Here is a 21,577-nt window from a genome sequence, read left to right as displayed (position 1 = left end):
GAGAATAGGTAGAAAATGATGATGCTTGACTTATTTCTCTGCCAAATTCCTTCTGCCCATCCGCTCTCTGACCCCAAAGCACCCGGAACCATCTACTGCCACAAACTTAACAAACAACTGGTAAAAGTTCCTTTTTTTTAGCAGTCAGTAAACTGGACATGGTAGTTTTTCGGCTAGCTCTGCTGAAACTGAGACAAACAATGTTTTTACTGGGGACTATTTGCTGTTGGGGGTAAACACACACTGGGGTGTGTTTTTACAGAGAGGATAATCACAGAATATGAATCACAGTGCTGTTGTTCATTGTAATGCAAATGAGGATGACATTCAAAGCAAAAGCGTGGCGAACTGATTCGTTTTAAAAGGTTTCAGATGATACAGCAGTATGGCAAGAAAAAACAAATTCAGCTCAGTTGGTCCAATAATTATTGTGTGTGTTTATATAAATATATAATTGGCTGGGCACGTTAAGAGGTTATTAATGCCTTAATGCCTCAGTTAATGCCACAACCTATTTTATCGAGCGTTAACGCAGTTTTGTTTTTCAGTTTGTTTTGTTTTTTCCAAGTTCAGGCACACTGGTTCTGAGACACAAAACCACACGCAGATGCAAATACATCCACCCCTCCTCCTGCTGCTCCCAGAGCACTATAAAAAAAACTGTTTTGTTTTGGTTTTTTTTTTTTTTTTACTAAATGCAGTTTTATCCTGCTGGATATCAGTTTTGGAGACAAAACAGCAAAGGCAACTCACAAAGATACGATACTTATTGTCAACACACTTGCTGGTCACTTCATTAGAGACACCTGTTTAGTTTCCTTTTTAACATAAATATCAAGTCAGCCAATCACTTTTACGACACATCTAGTCATGTAGACAGGCTGAATACCACTTTCTGAAGTCCAAACTGAGCATCAGAATGAGGGAGAAAGACGATGTAAGAGACTTTAAACGCAGCACGGTTGTTGATCTGAGTATTTTCAAACACAACGATCTCTAGTGTTTCCAGAGAAGGTCTGAAGAAGAGTAAATATCCAGCAGCAGCAGTTGTCTGGACCAGAATGTCTGGCTGACGTCAGAGATCAGAGGAGAATGGTCAGACTGGTTGGAGATAATGGAAAGACAACAGGAAGTCCAGAAAGCACTGGTTCCAACCAAGATATGCAGAACATCATCTCTGAACACACAACACGTCCAACTTGGAAGCAGATGGTCTCCAGCAGCAGAAGACCACGCCGGGTTCCCTCCTGTCAGTAAGAACAGGAAACTGAGGCTACAATTCACACAGACTCACCAGAACTGGACAATAGAAGATGGAGAAACGTTGCTGGTCTGATGAGTCTCCAGTTCAGCTCCACATTCACATGGTAGGATCAGAATCTGCTGGAAACATCATGACAACATGGATCCATCCTGCACCCAGCAGAGCAGCTTTGGGAGATTCTCATCATGATGTTCAGTAACTGTGTGATGCATCATGTAAATATGGAGCAAAATCTCTGACTAAATGCTTCCAACACCTTGTTGAATCCATGACAGCAAGAATTAAAGCAGGTCTAAAGAGAAAGGGAGGTCCAACCTTGTACTAAGCATTGTGGACATGACCAAATGGCCAATGATTTACGTACAGTACTCACAAAAAGTTTGGGATATTGAACTGAAGAAAAAATGTTGCACCGATAAAATATCAGTGTAGGACATTTACACACCATCATGCGACGGTGATTCCTTCATTCAAAATAATATGTAGACACAAAAGCAAACAACAATGGTGAATATAACGCAACATAAAATGTCAATATGTCTATAATTTGTCCTGTATTGACTGTCATCCTGGTCTGATGACGTCAAAATGTAAACATTCATTCATTCATTTTCTGAAACCGCTTAGTCCAATGAAGGGTCGTGGTGAAGCTGGAGCCTATCCCTGCAGTCTTTGGGCGAAAGGCAGGGTATACCCTGGACAGCTTGCCAGTCCATCGCAGGGCCAAAATTTAAACAGTATGAAGAAAAGGAGTGTTTACCACCAAGTTATCATGAAACCAGAACATTTAGTGGTTGATTCATGGTTCAGAAACTTCTTTTGCGTTTTTTTTTGTGTTTAACCAGAGAACAGTATGTTAAGCATGTTACTTAAACACTGAAACGTTGTAAATGTGCATTCAAAAGTTAAAATATAGGTCACCTGAAAGGTTTTAGTGTTTACATACTTACATACTATCATACGAGACTCCCACTAGTAGCATTAACTGTAATATTTATTTACATGCAGATCACAAACCACATCATTGCTGCAATATTTAACAATGATATGTCTTCCTAACATCATGAATCCTAAAGGGGTCTTCAACACACACACGCAGATCAGGACAGAACTACAGTCTGTTGTCTCCTTCTGGTATTTTATACAGTAGATGCTCTCAGTCATGTCACACATGACCAAAAAACGCTGACCCAACGAGCAACAGGTTGATACAAAGGTAAAGTTAAAGACACAAATTAAGGTATCATTATTTGTGGCATATCCTGAGCGTAGTGTGAAAAGCTGAAACTTCAATGATACTTATTGTCTTAATAAAAGTTTTCCCAGAAGAGTGGATCCATCTTCCATGAGTGATGAACGTTCAGAGAACCGAAGTATTGCAGGAGGATACATGCTTACAAACATGTCAAAATATGGATCCAGTGGTGAAAATGCTCGAAGTTCAGTTGTCTACAGCAAGAAAGTTAGTCCTGAAATACATTCCTCTCAACAGACAGAGGAGCAGGCTGTATGAAGTGCATACAAAACAATGTTTTTAAGATCAACAACTTGCTGACAGGAGCCTGGAGGTAAATGTAAGTCTGTTCTTTTGTTTTTTACCCAAACAGGAAACATGGCTCCACATGACGAAACAGGTGTAAATAACAACGACTGATGGTGTCAAAAATATATATAAAAGACAACAAAACGGAAGACAAAGCTGGTCAAGGCAGGAGGTTCAAACGGCTTTTCCAAACACTGCTCACCAAAGACTCGTGATCAACATAAGTCACACAACATCCATTGTTGCCCACCTTCCTCCCAGCCGTAATCAGTCCAACTGCAGCCATCCTGAAAGGTCGACTATCCTAAAAAAATGGCCTTATATCCCTCTGCCAGTAAAGAAAGGAAGGATGTGGTGGCGATGAGAGTAAAGAATGTGTCTTTTCAGCTGTCAGCGAGCCGACAAGGCAGTGAAACCTTGTACAGTTTTATCCACTGCCTACACACACTCCTTGTAATATGACTGTGATGATATACTTTTGTCCCAATTCGATTCAATTCCAATTTTTTGGATGTGGATTCGATTTAAATTACGATTCTCCCGATTCTTTGATATTGCTGATTTTTGTAGATTAAAAACTGTACAAAACTTTTTTTCTCGTCATTTTTCTTGATTTCAATTGGGAAAAAACAACACAGTAGCCAGACCATCATTCTGCTGCTATAATGCCCAAGAAGAAAATTTTTTTAATAATGGATTATTTTTTTATTTGAAAAAAAAAAAAAGATTTAACAATAAAAAGAAAAGATTCGATTTTCCACTCCCGCTTTGTAGTTTGGTGAGGCATGAGTACCAACTTCATCAACTTAAAAATAACACATTTAGGAAAACGTATAAAACACAACAGGGAACAACACAAAAAAAATCCTGGGGGGGGGGGGGTATATGTGTAACACCGACTACAGTCAACATCCATGTTTATCAGTAAATTAACTGGACATAAATAATAATAATTAATTGAAAGACCAAGTCTTATTCTGGAATGTGATGGCTGCTGGTATAAACAACTTTCTGTGCTTTTCTGTCTGGTAGGGGTACTCAAAGAAGCCTCCGACTGACCACACTCTGTTTCCTCCATAAACCGTATATGATAGATAGACAGAGCCTACGGCGGTAAAAAATTAAGCCTATGCGGAAGTGCATAAAACTGCAGTTCCCCCTTCATCCACTAGGGGTTGCAAAACAGAGCGAATCCCCATAGACTCCCATGTTAAAAAGACCAACTTCACGGCAGAAATAAACATGTTTACAGCCTGGTTCAAAAATCCATTTTAGGTTTAATAGGTCAGGTTTACCTTCATGACAACTGTGAGGGGGAGGGGAATTTTTTTTCTAACTCGTCTGTTTAAAAGTAACTGAATCTCGAAATTCGGCATATTTAGGGGCATGCCTTTTTTGATTGACAGGTACCCGACCTCACGCTTCAAGTAAGAACGTAGAACAACCGCGGTTTTTAGCCGGTGAACAACGTGACTTAGCTTTAGCCCACTTACCTCCATTAGCTGGTTAGCTCCCGTTATCTCCGGGTTAGCTCAGTTAGCTCTTAGCTACAGTAAGCTTGGAGTTCGCTCGATGTCAATCATCCACCATAGCGCTCACAGCCCCCCTCTCAGCTCCACCTCTTTGCCCATATCTGTATTTTCCGGACAAGATGACACGCATGCCTCTGCCAAGATGACGATGATAGGAACCGCCCACCGAGCTTCAATTCAGCTCTTCAGAAACCTATGGGTGACGTCACAGAGGCCATCCATCTCTTTATATACAGTCTATGGTTTCCTCACTGTCTTGTATGGCGGGTGTCATTTCCAGAGTTATCCCCAGCACAGAACCACTTCCATCCATTTATCCAGTTCTTCAAGCCTCTGGTTCTGATGCTGCTCCAGAGCGATCTTCCCACGAAAGATTTAGACATTTTGAAGGATCTCCTTCAGTAGGGAGAGTCTTCTCTGTCCCTTAATGATCCCTTCTTGCTCCAACATGCCAGACTCAAATCAAATAGATCCAGTCTTGTGAAATTCTGCATAGTGAGCCGTAAACATGAGTCAGGTGTGTTGGAGCAGGTAAACACAGAAATTCTGCAGAGGTTTGGCCCTCGAGGACCAGAGTTGGACAACCCCTTGCAGACGGTTGAGTCTTGCATTTCCAGTTTACTCTGTTGTCTGGCAATACTCCAAGACACTTTGTTTCCTTCACTGCCTCCACTTCTTCTCCCCGGATGTAAAACTTCTTTTCTTACTCTTGTTCCTCTAAAATCACAAATAATCTTTTTCTTTTGTCTTCATTGATCATTTCTGCATCATCTAAAAATAACAGTTCTCTGTACTCGGCTTCTTGCCCTTCAATGAAACACCCCACATCTGCGGAGTAATCAGAGTATTTCTGCAGATGACCGAACTCAGAGTTGTACTGGAGGTGTGAGGTGTACAGTGTGAGGAAAGATGATGAAGAGTAGCGTCCAGTGAGGCGCTTCTGTATTGCTGACTATCTCAGACACAACCTTTTCATACTCCACGAGAAGCTTTGTCCACAACAAAGCGGGCTTTCCAGCAGGGGGCGTGTGTGTATCTGCAATGAACGTCCATGGCGGGTCGGATTGTGCACGCGATGTGGATATATTAATTGGATTTCCTCACCATCTCAGCTCTTCATTACGTCTATCTATTCAATCTTGTATCAGCAACATAGCAGAAGCAGCAACTTTCAGCTTCATGCCTTGCCGCATTGACCACGCCCACCTCGAACGTCTGACCAATCACACGGTACTTCTCGGAGCCCCACGGGAATAAAGATCTGCTCTCAGAACAAGTCGCAACATGTCCTCAATCATGTCCACAAGAAAATGACATCATTTTGTTTATGTGGCCTTGAGAAGAAGAAAAATTTTCATTTCTTTCTGCGTATGTAACTTAACTTTTTTCTAGGTCTTGCAGCCTCAAGAGCAAGAACAAAGTAGTTTTTTGTGAAGTATGTAACAAGCTTTACAGTCAGTCTGAATAAGCCCTGAGGCTGTAGCCATTAGCATAGCTAAACAAACTCTCCTGTGCTCTTTGAATCACTTTTTCTCCAGATGCTGAGCAATCTTGGGGCACACAAACCCAGCCCTGAATCTTGCCACACAAACCATCCAGTAACTGATAAAACCTGTTTATCTGCAGGTGATTTATTACAACATGTAATAACACAGATATTTTTGCGATGTGTCTGGTACTGGCGCTTAAAGATCCAACAATATTTTCTCCCATATAAAGTTTGATCCTGGCAGAGAGGACGTGTATGCGGTGCAGACCCAGATGTCTTGTGTAAAACAAGATTATTTAAGTTTATTGAGACTAAGGACTTTAAGTCCATGTGGACCATGAGCATAACCTGAGCTATGAGGGGAATGTTGAGAATTTTAATTAGATCCAGGATATTTTTTTAACAAATACTCTGAACCTGTCATCAAACTGTGAGCCCCCCATTTTTTGAAAATTATACTTAATCGAAGCAAGCTGGGAAAGAAAAAACTACAGCTGTGAGAATACAGCCAACAAAATTACTGATATAAGCTCCTTTCATGAATACACAAAACACAGAAAGAAAAGTAAAGTGTGCCGACTGCCCACATTCACATCGGATTACATGATACCATCTTAGACGTGTTTTCCAAGCGGTTCCAAGGGGAGGGGATCATCAAGCAGGACTTTGGTTGAATTGAAGGTAGTTGCTGAAAATTTAACTCAAAACTCCACGTAGATGCTGCAACGTGACAGGTTTGAGCTCCGTGAGGTGAAAAAGATCACTTTACCTCTATTCAGCTTCATTTACATGGCATTTTATCAAGCACGAGAGTGACGCAGCGTCTGTGACAAGACAGGCAGCAAGGAAAAAAGATACAAAACTATAACAGATGACAATCATTCAAGTGTCTCTATTTTGCACATTTTAGTCTAATTTATTTCAATATGCAAGAAATAATCAAGCATTTTTCACAAACCCCTTCATTCATTTTGTATTGATCCTCTCAGATCAGCCTCTGCCAGAAACAAGCGGACAGAGAAAGCTCCGCCCTATGACCTGCAGACTGCTTCTGATTGGTCAACTGCTAGGAGTAGTTATATTGAGCAGTATAGGTGGGCGTGGCTTTCTTCTCGTGAACATGCACAACCTGGAGAAAATAACCAACACTAAGTCCCTCCACTGGGACGTCACTAAAATTTCAAAGAAGAAAAAACTCTCTAAAACCAATCGTTTTAATTGAACGTAAAGATAGCTGGAAAACTCAAACATGTTTAGGTGATAAAAAATGGTGCCGCTCATATATCTGATGAGTATTTAACACTATAAATGTTAAAAATAAATAGCATCATAGATCCGCTTTATGAACCAAAATCTCTGTCAGATCCAATACACTTTATTTATATAGCACATTATAAACATAAACAGTTTCCAAAGTGCTAAACAGAAAAAAACAAAAAAATGTTACAATACTAAAATATCCATAAATACAAAGTAATAAACTTAAAATCAATCCCAATACACAGATAAAAACCAATAAATAATTTAATAAATAAATAAATAAATGAAAATTAAAAAGACACAGAACCACACAACACACGCGGTGTTAAAAGCCAGAGATTAAAAGGGAGTCTTAAGACTTTTTAAGTCGTGTTTTAAAAGACATTAAATTGCATGAAACTCATAAATATCTCAAACATTTTACTCAGAGAAATGCGGTAAGTCCTGAGTTGTGTTATCAAATATAAAACTACTTCAGGTCAAATCAAATCTACAAAGCAACATGCAGAAATTCAGCCTCCTGCATTAATCTACTTTTACCAGTTTAACCACAACACCGTAAACATCTCAGTGAAAAGAGCCCATTAGGTTCACTGCGTGCATCAAAATGCTGTTTATATCCACTTGTTCATGTCAGACAAACAATGAGAATTACAGAAATGTTCTCCAACAACACATTGTGTTGCAGATATGCTGTGAAGCAACTCTCAGTTCTTTCTTAAACACACCACCAGATAATCAATGGCTGTAATCTGACAAAGAGTACAAGTCTCTAACTCTCACTGACTTTATCCCATGATGGTGCCATTCCAGCGGGCTTCAGGCTGTCATGGATAATTCACTACATTTAGAAAAATCAAACAAAGCTCCAGCATTCCTTCTCAGTTCCTGGTACTGCTAGCTACCCTTGGAAATGAAGTCTAACCCGGCACAGCGCCGTGAGAAAGCAGATGTAGGTGAGACCTAAGAGCTCACGGCATACGAGGTCACGACAAACACTAAACTCAGCTGGAAAAGCAAACAGCACATCATTACCTTTCTTTATCAAATGACTGGGAACGTGCCCGATGGGAAGACTGGAAAAGTTATGAATTGTTATTGAAAGAATTCTAAACTAAAAAAAATGACAAAAGAAGAGAAAACGTCTCACCATCTGAAACATCCGCTTCTTTATGCCCCACGTTCGTGAACCCAGTGGTAGGTTAGTTCTGGGTGGATTGCTCTGAGACCTCACAGTTAAGCTTCAACCATCTGTCATGAACTTTGGACCCCCAAATGACAAACAAAGCAAGAAGGGAAGCAGTCTCTGACAAACAGGTGCTGGTATCTTAACATGGCAAATGAACTAGCAAGGCCTTTTTTAGTAAATCATTACAAAGTCAACAGAGAAGTGAGGTTACGGTGGGATATCAATGGCACGTCATGCACAGCTGCTCCAAATACCTATTTACCAAAGTCAAAGTTACATGGTGCAATGCATGTTTAGGTTTTATTCAGCTGAAATTAACCAAAACCTTTAAAGTACACCACACTCTCCACAGAGTAGCAGCCTGTTCAAACGTGTTTAATAATGAAAAACTAGAGAAGTACAAGTACTTATTAATTAGTACTTTCCAATACCAAGTACAGATATGAACACGATTAAAACGTAACAGTTTGCTGCGTGGCTCCGAATGCCGGATGCGATGACTTAGTGGTTTATGATGTGATATTTCATCCTGCAGCCATCATCTAAATGGAAAACTGTCAGACTCCTCGGAAATAAGAATAAAACTTGGGTTTTTTTTAGTGGATTACTTTCACTGTTGCAACAAGACATCTACATTCCTAAAATCAGTTTTCTCACTGAGATAATGCCAAATCTTTATATAATAATAATTTTTTTTGTTAATCCATTTAAAATTCACATTAGTATCAGAATCTGTTGTATCAGAACACTTTTAGGAGTACAGAGTACACTTAAATAGTATCCGATTGATACCCCATACGGAGATCAGTGCATCTCTAGATAAAAACATAGCTTCTTACTGTTTACAGTGCTGATGCAGCAAGACACGGGCAGTGTTGCTAAGTCTGCTTTGTTTTCCTCTGAAGCTGCTTGTAAATATCAGTTTTCTGGTCTTTTCCTCTGAAGTGCAGCTGCTGACTTGATGTTTCCTTCCTTTGTAAAGTCGTTGTCATTCTCTCACAGCTGTCCACAATAAAACAATAATCCCTGAATGCAAAACGGGAAATATGAACAGAACAGTCCTTCTCCCACAACCCCGTTGCCTTGGTTACCGTGGCTGTCCGAACCGATATGCCCCTACCAACACGCTCAAGCACAACTTCACAATGCCTGTAAACAACTAAGGCAATATGTAAATAAAAATATAATGAGGAGTAGAAGGGCACGCCACAAGCCACGCCCCCCCAAACTATCACATTGCTCAATATTTGTTTTATAAGTTGAACATTTCCTGTAGATTTACTTTTTGAGAAGCTGTTATGCTACTTTTTTTATTAGGGGTGGGACTCTATTGGAAAAAATCTTATCAATTTCAGGTTTTTATTATTAATCAACTCATTGGCTGCCAGGCATCGTTACAGCAGAGAGACCCCCGTTTCGGAGCCTCTTTGGACTGTGAAGTGTGGGGGGCCGATTTGGCCAGGTGCGTGCTTTGGAGCGTCTTCAGGAACTTAAATTTACTTGAAAAAGTAACCCAGTAACTTTTTGATTACTTCGACCAAAAAGTAAGTTAGTTACATTTGGAATGAAGTAACTACCGGTAGTTACTTTTCTCAGTGACGAGCACAGTACCGGCAATGACTGCTAGCATGTTTTTATTCAGCAGATACACAAAAATCACCACAATAACAGGCAGATATTTAATCACACATAAACGTACTAGAAATAAAATATGTTTATATGTTTGGAGTGTTCGTAAACAAGCCATATTCTGGTTGTTGAGGTATGATGGTGAATCTTATCCCAACCTACAGACTTTGCCTTTTAGCATGCTATAAACAGATTTAAATCTGTGACCTGAGAGAAGACGAGAGACGAATGTTTGTCATAATGCTTACTTTTCTGCTGCATATCTAATTTTACTCTTTTCACATGGAAGATAAAATGTTCAGTGTTTGTCTTCTGTCTGAAATGACGTGGATATTCCCATCAGGAGGGGTTTTAAAAATGAACGAGTGACTGATATAACCAGTCAGGGAAATTAAAAATGGACTTTTTGACAAATATTCTTGCAGTATTTGATCAAGTTTGTGAGGCTAAAATGATAACTGATGGCATTATTTAGGTTGAATATTACAGTTGACATTTTATTTGATGAAAAATAGAAGTTTGATCAAAAACATGAACTTTTTCATTTATTTACCTTTGTTATGAGCAGTGGCTCCCGATGCTCCAGCCCCCCTCTGAGTGTAAATCCCCACGGTGCACCTCCTGAAAGAAAAACCTCCACCATCTTCCAACTTTCTCCATCTCTGGTCCTCTGATCTGCTGACTTTGGCATCACATACCAAAAGCTTTCAGCCTCTGCACAGCGCCGGTCATTTCTATATTCCTCAGCATCCATTGTACTGTTAGAGAAGTAAAGAAACAGAAGCATTAAAGCAAGTTCAGAAAGCAGATAAATACTTCATATAAAACAGATTATGCTTCCCAAGGAGAACATTTAACACCACGGTGTCCAGCACAGGCCTAGTTATTAAGTGGGTTGTGTTCCAGCGCTATGCTGATGATATTCTGCTATAAATCACAATCCGATTAAGTGAACAAAACAGGACTGAGACTAAAAACAGGAACATAAAATGTTCAGCTTTAGACAAACAAAATTCTTACTTCTAAATAGAGCAGCATAATGCTGGAAAAACAGGAATTTTCAACAGATGATTTGAATACTACTCTAAATTATACAGCACCTTTGTTGACCTGCTCTGATCTTACTTCTTTTTGTGAATAGTACAAGTTTTTGCCTGTATTCGAGAGTTATTCAGGTTATCTTTTATTGCTTGTTTTTATTGTGCTAGGTTCTGATTACATGTTTCATTCAATAATGAGCAAATATGAATTGTGCTGTCCCATAAAGCACGGGTGTCAAACTCCAGTCTTGGAGGGCCAGTATCCTGCAGGTTTTTGTGGTCTCCATGCTCCAACTCACCTGACCGAAATTGGCTGACAAGAAGCTGCTGGATCCATTTGATTTTAATCAGCTGTGTTGGTAGAGGGAAACAACAAAAACCTGCCGGATACTGGCCCTCGAGGACTGGAGTTTGACCCCCCTGCCATAAAGGTTTGTTTGTTGGCATTGGAAATAAACAAATCTGTGTATCAGGTATAATATTAAAATAATAATAATATTACAAAAAATAAACTTAATGTTTGTGACAAGATTAAAATAAATAGAAATTTAAAATGGTATTTACAGCACAAATGTCTTCTACCCAGTGCCACAGAGGCTAATAGGGAGATTCAGGAGAATATCTGTTGGTTACATGACTGCTGGACTGGTGCACCCGTCTAATAAATAAATGAATATATATATATAAATGAATAAATAAAGTAAGGAAGTAAGAATGAACCAATGATCCGATCTAAGTGATACTTTGAGAAGACTAATAAGAAGTGAAGTGTGGATCGATAATGAAATATCTATTCCTCCTATACAAACGTTTTTTTTTCTGAACTTTCAGGATCGTTAGGAACTATTTCTCCTTCCGCCTGCCACTGGCGTATGCGAAACAAAAGGTAGCACAGCATTTGCATGGCAGAAGTGTGAGGATCACTCACTGCTCACTTCAACATGCAGTGTTGAGATGAGATATTTCAGCATCACAAACAGCAATGATGCCAAGTTTGATGTGTGTGTGAAGACCACAAACGTCGTCAAACATCTAGGAATCAACTACAACACAGAGGCAGAGGTGATGAGGTTACGAGGAGGACAAGTGCTGCTACGGCGGAGAGAGATGTTACTCTGAGTCCTTTGCTGTAAGGTACTATCAGGTACTATCAAGTACTATCCAGGCACAGAGAGAGAAAATGTGCAGCTGTTGACCATGTGTAGCTGGGTTTTAGGGAAGTGATTTGTGTCTGTCTGCTGGAAGGGTTACGTTTTTGTGTTGATGTTTAAACAACAGAAATTCACCGTTATCTTAAAACTAAAACTAATCCTGCTTTATTCAAACGTGCAGTAATAAATGCTGCAGTGAAATAAATAATGAAACAAGCAGGGCTGAAGAAGAAGCAACTTTCAGCTCTGGAGTTTTATATTGTAGACCAGCCCATCGTGCTTCAATGTGGAGTAAACTGGATAAAAGAAACATCTGTTTACTACTTACAATCCTGTTGTTTTAATTAACAAGAGTTCAATTGTTGCCAAAATAAAGACATTAAAAGCATAATTTCCTGTAGTAATGCACCAGATTAAAAAAAAAACAAAAAAAAACATTGGCTAAATAAATTTGTTTGACTGTGAAAGAGTCGTCATCTCCACCAGGTTCAGACACACAGCAGGAAAAACATTAATAATATAAATAACAAAAAGTAAAAATATAATATTTACGCAGCTTCTGTTTCACAGAAACCACTCCCTCTCTCTCATGTTCCCCATTCACTCTGTCCTCTTCTTTTTGCTCTCTTCTTCCATCAGTACTTAGTGTCTCCTCACCTGTCTCTTCTGCCAAAGGGCATCACTTATATTTATGGTAAAGTTATCCACGCCTTCCTTCGTTTGTCTAATGTCATCATTAGTCAGTCCTATCTTTTAAAAATGTTTCAGTATTTTATTCTTTTAAAAATGGTCAGAGTGGTTCTATTATTCCCAGTACAGACTAATGATCTACTCTGCAGGTAATCTTACCTGACTGAATCTATGCATGTTGAATTGAGGTGAGATGATCTCTAGGATCACCTCACCTTCCCGAATCAACTCACTTCTATTCATCAGGCCTAGATTTGGTCAGGTTAGATTACATGCAGAGTAGGTCATTACTGGGACCAGGTGGTATTACTGGTCTAAGTAATTTATTATTGTGCATTGTGTATGTCTGATAATTGTTAAGAACTCGGTTGTTTTTTTTTTTTTTTTATGTGACATGCAAATAAATATATCTGATTACAGTCAGTAAAGCAGCCACTCTGACCTTTTTTTAAAAGAAAAAAAAAATACATTTTTTAGTTAGGATTGAGAATAATATCAAAAGGTCTAATTTGTTTTGACTGATGATTTACTGAATATCGCTAAATGTAGATGTGTGTACATCACTGAAGACAAACTAAACTACAATGGTGTCTTTCCAGCCAGTGTAGTATTTACCACAAAGAGATGTGAGTAGTTATTGCAGAGGTATCTACAAGCTCTATTTAATACCAAAAGAAAACAGCAGAATTACAGTCTCATTATAGTAAATGTGTGTATTACTGAATAAATCAGGTTTTATTTATATTTGTGTAGTTGATGGAAAGTTTGTCAGTGGGTTAAAGTCTAAAATAAACTCTGACGTGAAGACAAACTAAGGAAGGCGTGGATAACTTTACTATAAATAAAAGTGATGCCCTTTGGTAGAAAAGACAGGTGAGGAGACGCAAAGTACTGATGGAAGAAGAGAGCAAAATGAAGAGGACAGAATGAATGGAGAACATGAGAGAGAGGGAGTGGTTTCGGTGAAACAGAAGCTGCTTAAATATTAGATTTTTACTTTATGGTAAAATCTATATGTATGGTCTCTTGAGAAAGGTCATCATTGCAAATAAGAAGTTGTTCTCAACTGATTTTACCTGGTTAAATATATAAATAAATAAATGTTTGTGTCTTTACTAGTGTGTGTATGCACCTGATAGAGGTGATGACTTTTACACAGGGAAACAAATATATTTATGAGCCAATGTTTTTCTTATCTGGTGCATTACTACAGGAAATGAGGCTTTTAATGTATTTATTTTCACAATAAAAACAGTTTTACTGTTGTTAATTATTAAAAACAACAGCATTGTAAGTAGTAAACAGATGTTTCATGTATCCAGGTTGCACCATTTTGAAACTACAATATAAAACTCCCTGAAAATCAGTCCCACTAGGACCCTGCTTCCAACACAAACTGAATAATGTGAACTTTCTATGTCATGAAAAATGTTTTTGCCTTTAAAAACTGTATTAAACGCAGCCTTGTGTGACTAATGAAGGAAATCTGTGACACTAAGTAAGCACCTGTTGTCATACTGCAGATTTAAACGTAATGCTCTTATATGCGAGAGAATTAAACACATCATCACTGCCGACCAGCACAATGGAAAACATGCAGCAAATGAAGCAAAGTTACACAGATATGCTTGTTAAAATACTTCCATCCTTGGTGTAAAGTAAAACTGACTTTTCCAGTCCACAAGACCCAAGAAAAATACAGGAAAACTCCCAGAGGACCGGCGGCGCTTACCTGGAAAAGCGAGGGCTTCGTCGGAGTGGCACGCAGCTATATCCCAGGCTTCATCTTCTGGAACCGGGTTTTACTCTCAAAGTCTTCGCTCTTTTCGGTGTTTCAAACCCTAAAACGTGAACAGTTCGGAACACGACAGACCAGCTCCTGTCCTGCTTCTTCACGCAATCCAAGAACGAGACACTGACACACTCGGGAGAGTTTAAATGAGCTAAGCTAAACTAGCCCCATCCATGGGACAACAGGGATAACAACAAGTGTGGCGCACGGCAGCGCGAGCGTGCCATCTACCGTTGGCAAAGGTTTTTTGTTTTTTAAATTGAATTAATTGAGTACAAAGTCTTGTAGAGGTACAATGTAACAATGAACTTAAGTAAAAATAAATAAGGTAACTTTATGTACATGGGGCTAAATAAACACAAACAAGCAAAAACTAAAACAGCAGTTGCCGTTGGCAAACGTGTAAAGGTAAACGTTTTTTATTTTTTATTTTTTTTTGTTTTTTTTTATTGAACAAATTGAGTACAAAGCCTTGTAGAGGTACAATGTAGAAGTGAACCTACGTAAAAAAATAAGTAAGGTTACATTATGATCCCTGAAAGTATTAGTAGAGGAAAATCAGTCAATACTTGACTTATACAAAACAATGTCGGAGTCTCTTGTCTTTTAAGTTCAGATCCTATGTCCTTGAACACGCTTAAACATTTTATTTAAAATAACCCCTGAACAAAATTCTATTTTTTTTATTCTGTTGTTTTAAGAATTTAAAAAATATAATAATGTCTTAAATACAAACAATGTTTGTTTGTTTTTTTCTTTTTGGTTGGTTTTTTTTTTTTTCCTCTATTGAGTTCCTTTGAAAATTGTTGCATTGTCATTCCCGGTGAACTATAAGATATATTGGGTAACATTATGTACATGGAGCTCAATAAACACAAACAAGCAAAAAAAAAAAAAAAAAAAAAAAAAAAAAAAAAAAAAAACAAACAGTTTGCCATTGGAAAACGTGTAAATGGAAACGTTTTTTTCTTTTTAAACAAAACTTTATTCTTGACATTGCAGTGGTATAACAAATAACAAACAGCATTATGAGACGTAATGGAAACATTTAGCTGATGCCAGGGGTTGTATATACAACAGGGAAATTACAAATATTTGGAAATGTAAAGGTAGACGTTTTGAGGGGGAGCTTCTGCGTTTCCATGACAACTTTCAGAGTTAAGGGTGAGCGCTAGGGTCAAAACAATCCGATTCGCGGAAATGATTGGGTCGTGTGCGTCACCAGCTTCAAAACTTTAGAAAAAAAAGAGGATAGTAAAAAATAGCCAGAAGAAGAGGTGATAGATCTAATTTCAAATTGTGGACAAAACACATAAAATATGTTAAAGATCCACTGATTTACATGTAAAAGCACACTTTTCAAGGGCGCGTCTGCATTTCCATGACAACCTGTTGAGTTACGGGTCGGCTTTAGCGTCAAAACAGTCCGTTTCGCGGAAGTTAGCAAGTCGTGTACGTCAACAGATACATAATTATGAAACAAGTCTAACTATATTTTGTTAAAAAGTATATATATTTCGCCATAAAAGCAGCTTTAAAAAACTACTTGGCATTTTGAATCAATATATATAAAGTATGTTAAATAACTGGGGAAGTTGGTTTGGAACTGGGAACGAGAATGGCCAAGTTAAGGAAGAAAGCGTGGACGCCAGTAAGGAAGATAACAAATTAACTTTTGCTGAAACAGAGCAGACCAACGAGGCTGAAACAGATACTCAGCTTTTGCCAAAAGCTAAGGTGTTTGGTGGTAAGTTTGCTTTATTGTAGCTAAAACAGTTTGATACCAGCAGTGATCACAATGTTTGTTTCTTTTCTAGGTTACATCTATAATTTTGCCAGCAGTGCCTCTAAAAGGCTCTCTGAGTCTGTTGTTGGGACAGCACAAACCCTGAAGAAAAGCGTGGAGGATGGGAAGCTAAACCACATGATTGATAAGGTCATATTCTTGTTAACACAACTTCTTTGCGTCAAATAGGTTTGTTTTTAAAGGTTTGATTCACTTTTTCCTCCATTCAGACCATCTTGGGTGATTTCCAGAAAGAGCAGAAAAGATTTGTTTCCGAAAAAAAGGCGAAAAAGTTTAGTAAGTGGTTCAGTCATTTGATTTCGTATTATTACACATTCAGTACATTGACACACATTCGGTAAATGATCAACCAGGGACCAAAGAGTGCAAAAAAGTGATTTATTTATTTATTTATTTTCTCTTAACCAACTACTAGTCAATTGGTAGAATCTTGTAAGGGATTTTGGCACATTTTTGCACATATGTCAAGCTATGTTGATCATTCCACAGAAGCATACCTGATACCTACCTAATCAGGCTTTCCAACAACAAATAAAACACCAGCTGGTATATTAAAGGGAGACATAATCTATCCATCACACATTTTCTTGATTTTTGTCTTAAGTTTAAATTTTTTGTGTCAATCATCTCTCAAACTATATTTTCCTTTATCAATCCAGTGAGTCAGAACTGAAGAGACTTTTTGAATACGAGGTGAAACATCTTCCAAGATCAACCTCAGAAGTGAAGTTGTTGTTTGAAGGACTCGTGAGCGTCACAAAAAAAAAGTTCACTGTGAGATCTCAGCCAATGAGAGCTCCGTTTCAGCTCTGCAAGACTTAATTTAGAGCGGAAAAATCATGACATGAACAAAAAGCCCTTGAAAAGAGAATCATTTGGTTAAAACATTCATTTTAAACACAAATTCTCTCAAATTAAAGCTGACATCACTTAAAACTGAAATGTTTGGTTATATTTACTAATTCATATAAATAGTTTGCATTTTAACTTTTAACTGGTCAAACCTGAATATATTTTTTGTAAACAGATCAAATTTATGTTAATGTTCAATCATCCCTGGTTCTAAATGTAGTGAGATTACTTTCCAGTTTCCTTTTGTTTTCAGATCCTGCTGTGCCGCCGTGGGTTGGCTGCAGTGAAGAGGACACCATACAAGAGCAGATTCTGGCTCTCTCCACTGTGAATATCTAAAGAAAAAATACATTTAATCTGCAAAAAGAAATACTTTAACTACAAATCACTACATTTACATGACAATCTTAATCTCCCTGACTGATTTTATTTGACATCAGGACAAGAGAAATTTTTTGCGAAACCCTCCCGCTGGTGTGCAGTTCCACTTTGACTTTGAGGAAATGTATCCAGTTGCCATGGTGATGCTGGAGGAAGATGAGCTCCTCAGGAAGATGCGCTTCCATCTGGTCCCCAAACAGTGAGAACATTTAAGTTGCATATTAACGCTGTTCTGCTGTGTTTTCACCGTCAGCGTGTTGGGGATGGAGTAGCTGGGTGGTGTTTGGAGTGGAGATCTGTATGCACTGTATTCCTGCTGCTCCTTGCTGTGTGTCTATAGATCATGTACATGCATGGTTAGTGACCTCCGCATTGAGCACAACGGGCCTCTTTCACCAATATTTTCTCACAAATCCTCCTAAATTTGTTATTTACAAATCATTTGATTAAAACCCTCCATAAGGTTTGTAACCCACAAAATAGTTTGTATGTCTTAGATTTGCGAATACTACTCTCTGCGTCTGCGATGCACTGGCGGGCTGTCCAGGGTGTGCCCTGCCTGTCGCCCGAAGCCAGCTGGGATGGGCTCCAGCTTCCCCGCGACCCTGAATTGGATTAAGCGGTTCAGAAAATGAATGAATGAATGAATGAATAGTCTCTGCGTGAGTTAAAAGAATGTGCAAGATGGCTCTAATTTGCAGGTAAACAGCCAAAAAGGCCCATAAAGGTCGCGACTGATGTGCCGCCTGCAGGTAAACGGAGAGGACACACAGATGAGGAAACATAACAAACAGAATCCCAAAAGAATAAAAATAAATTATAATGATAAAGATGCTCACTGAAACCTGTTTGTCCTCATTTTATAAATAATCACACAGTAAGATTCATGTCATATGAAACAGTTTTATCTGTAAAATGACTCCTGAGCTGAGACGGAGACGCTGAAGTCTAGTCCCGTGAACACGTCACAACCACACATGTAGCATCCTTTAAAGATGCGATGATGATGGAGGGAGCGGTGCGTCTGATCAAATAAACCCTCTAGGTGAATCTGAAGGTTGGTGAGTTGTGCTAATATTTAACCAGGAGGTCGGGGCATAATCTCCACTTCCAAATAAAACTACAATACAAAGCCACTGTTGTTGTAAGTTTTAATAATAATCCACATTCAGCAGGTAGATCTGGGAGACGCAGGTGATATTGTAGTTAAGGAAACAGATCTGATGATGTTGCTTTAATATGCACGATGCTCCGGTGGTTTAGGAAGACCATAAAGACAACAAAATGAATGAAAAAGAAGTTAAATTTCTCTTAAAAGAAATGATAATGTCCTGCAATATTTTGCTCTTTCTTTAGAAATAAGAAAATCCTTTTGTAAACTATATAAAAAAAAATCATTACTGTAACTTTATTTTCTTATTTTAAATATCCGTACAACAGAAAGCACAAACATTGATGTTATTTAAACACGCTCAGAAGACTATTCCTGAGTGCCAGAAGGGATTTTTTTTTTTTTTTTTTTTTTTTTTTAGCCAGGAACAATTTCAGGACACAAAAGTTTTGGTGAATGCCACAATCTTTGCAAAAGTTCGTAAGTAGGACTCGATAAGACTGCTTGGAAGAACAGCTGTCCTGTGTTGACAGGTGAATAAAGCTCCTCCTTGTGGCCGCATGGTGAATTACAGGAGTTCATTAAAAAGCTGCTTTTTTACAGGATATTTGGCCTTTAGCCCTCTCCTGCTAAACAGTTTGTTTTCATTTTATTTTGTCTTCCATGTTAGAGTGAAGGAGGAAATGTTCTGGAAGAATTACTTCTACCGCGTGTCTTTGATAAAACAGTCAGCTCAGCTTACAGCTCTGGCAGCACAGCAGACTGCAGAAACCGCAGATCCTCATCAGAAAGGTACTATCTCATGTCCATTCTTTTTAGTTTGGTATCTTAACTCAAAGCATGATTTAAAGTTTGGATCTTTCTAAGTGTAGCTTTACAGGTTTGGTGATATGAAAATTGAAATTGTTTTTTTTTTTTTTTTTTTCTCCTCATCAGATGTAATAAAACATCAGTCGTCGCCCGCTGTCAACAGTCCCAGACAAAATGAGGTAAATCGGGTGCTTTAAAAAACTATTCATTAGAAAGAGACTGGAACAAATCTGCCGATGTGATGTTTCATGTGATGAAGGATGAAGAGCAGGCTTGTAGCAGTCCTCCTGTAGCCGAATTCATAAGTGATGCTTTTGACTCCTGCAAGATAAATGAGGATGATCTACGGAAAGGACTGGAGCAGCTGGTTTTAGATCGGAGAGAGGATCCAAACTCACAACATGGTGCGTCTTTGGATTAAAGTAGATTATCATCAACATGCGGTCCTGTTCATTCAGTGAGTTGTTGTTTGTTTTCCAGAGGAGATAGCGGACTGGGAGCGGGAGCTGCAGGAGGAGCTGCAGGAGTACGACATATTGGCTGATAACGGGAACCATGATGAAAACTGGGACAGAGAGATTGAAGAAATGCTGCAGGACGGTTAGACTCCAACAGCTTTCTGGTCAGAGATTGGACAAGGTGTTACACACAACGTGACGTTTGGAAATTAAAGCTTGTAAAACGGACTCGACAATGTTTGCTCAGGAGAAGCTTTAAGGTTTAATAATCATATTAATAAGCTACCAAATGGGACTGTTGCAAAAAAAAAAAAAAAGCTGTGACTTTCTTCAAAGTTTACACAGGTTTGAATGTCAAAACACATTTTAGACAAAACGGATAAATATGATGCCTCGGATCAATAACCTGTCAGCTGCATAAAAGCCTGATATTTCCATCTTTTATTCGTTATTTTTCCATATGAGAACATCTGAACAGCAGACCTGTCTGAGCCATAAACACAGTGTTTAGAGTCCAGTCCGTTCCAGTCAAACCAGTTTTAATGCTTTAAATCAGTGGTGGGGGGGTGTTACAACACACTGCTTTGAAATGAACTGAGCAGGACTTGATCATCTGTTGGAGCAAGAAAACATCTAAAACCTGCAGGGCTGCCTCCGGGGGAGGACGGCTGGTTAGACTCCAGGTCGACCATGAATATCTGAAAAATGGTTCTTCTGTTACGATTCATGTGACATCGGCCTGTCGCGATAAGCAAAAAGTCAGTTAATCGCATGTTAAGAAAAAATGTGTGCAATAAGTTTGCCGGATGCAATAATTTTCATTGGTCTTTTTTTTTCTCTCTCGCTCACTCTCTCACTTTGGTGGAGTGTGTGAGCGAGTGACGCATTTATTTTAAGACCATATTAACTAAACACGACAATACAAGAAGCTTCCATTTGCACTTAGATCACAACCATCAGCTGCAGTTTTCCCAGCTGGGAAAAAAAACCATCTTAACAACCGGCTAGCTCCGTCTTCCCGACCGTCCACGACCACTGAGGTGTTTAACCGACAGATTAAATACAACCAGAACAGTGCAACATGGTGTGTACTCAGACGGCGTGATTAGTAAAGCAATGCAGTCCTTTAATATTGTTAAAAATGTGACATTTTGAAAAATGTTGCAAACATTTTTCAGCCAGTATGAGTCGCCTGGATGAACATGTTACAAACGGCAATTTTAAGCGCCTTACAGTGACATGAAAAATGATATACTGAAGGTGCTTAAAACATTCATTTTTACCATTCCACCTCTGGTCCAGTCCAAACATGTCCCCTTATATGAGCTTTACCATAGACTAAGTAACTGTGTTACATGGTGTTTAGAGACCACATGTTCCAGATCACCACGTTGCCAAAACTCCAGGGTATGATCTGTTTTAGCAGACCGGGGACTGGATCAGCATAAACTAGTCTGCACATCGAGCTAAATGTTCTTTAGAAATTAAAGTATGTTGATCTTTGAAAGGGTGTACTTTCATTATTATGGCATTATTGTTATTTTAGTTTAAAATGGTCTCAAAATAACAACAATAATCA

The 21,577-nt window shown here is 38.6% G+C and overlaps 2 protein-coding genes across 2 annotated transcripts in view; one reads left to right on the top strand and one right to left on the bottom strand.

The window, feature by feature from the left end:
* The window catches only part of shroom2a (shroom family member 2a), a gene marked incomplete at both ends in the record, with an annotated part of 41,362 nt that extends 30,702 nt beyond the window's left edge, over positions 1-10,660 (bottom strand). Inside the window, one exon of the mRNA XM_079245486.1 lies at positions 10,460-10,660. Within this exon, the coding sequence (XP_079101612.1) occupies positions 10,460-10,660 (201 nt within the window). The remainder of the gene's footprint in view (positions 1-10,459) is intronic.
* A 5,333-nt stretch (positions 10,661-15,993) lies between these two features.
* Positions 15,994-20,151, top strand: LOC306759057 (synapse-associated protein 1-like). Its single transcript, XM_079244545.1, has 9 exons — positions 15,994-16,326; positions 16,397-16,515; positions 16,596-16,662; positions 17,492-17,565; positions 17,679-17,818; positions 19,401-19,522; positions 19,667-19,719; positions 19,800-19,944; positions 20,021-20,151. The coding sequence occupies exons 1-9, from the start codon at positions 16,155-16,157 to the stop codon at positions 20,143-20,145; spliced, it is 1,017 nt and encodes a 338-aa protein (XP_079100671.1). The 5' UTR covers positions 15,994-16,154; the 3' UTR covers positions 20,146-20,151.
* The last annotated feature ends 1,426 nt before the right edge of the window (positions 20,152-21,577 follow it).

The sequence above is a fragment of the Telmatherina bonti genome (assembly GCF_933228915.1).
Source record: "Telmatherina bonti genome assembly, chromosome: 8".
Classification (NCBI taxonomy): domain Eukaryota; kingdom Metazoa; phylum Chordata; class Actinopteri; order Atheriniformes; family Telmatherinidae; genus Telmatherina; species Telmatherina bonti.
This window is presented reverse-complemented; position numbering and strand designations above follow the sequence as displayed.

What these genes read in the sequence shown, in the direction of transcription:
- LOC306759057 (XM_079244545.1), top strand. Translation starts at nt 16,155, where the DNA reads ATGTTAAATAACTGGGGAAGTTGGTTTGGAACTGGGAACGAGAATGGC. An exon ending in TAAACCACATGATTGATAAG is followed by an intron (nt 16,516 to 16,595) that starts GTCATATTCTTG and finishes TCCTCCATTCAG; the next exon opens with ACCATCTTGGGTGATTTCCA. An exon ending in ACAGTCCCAGACAAAATGAG is followed by an intron (nt 19,720 to 19,799) that starts GTAAATCGGGTG and finishes CATGTGATGAAG; the next exon opens with GATGAAGAGCAGGCTTGTAG.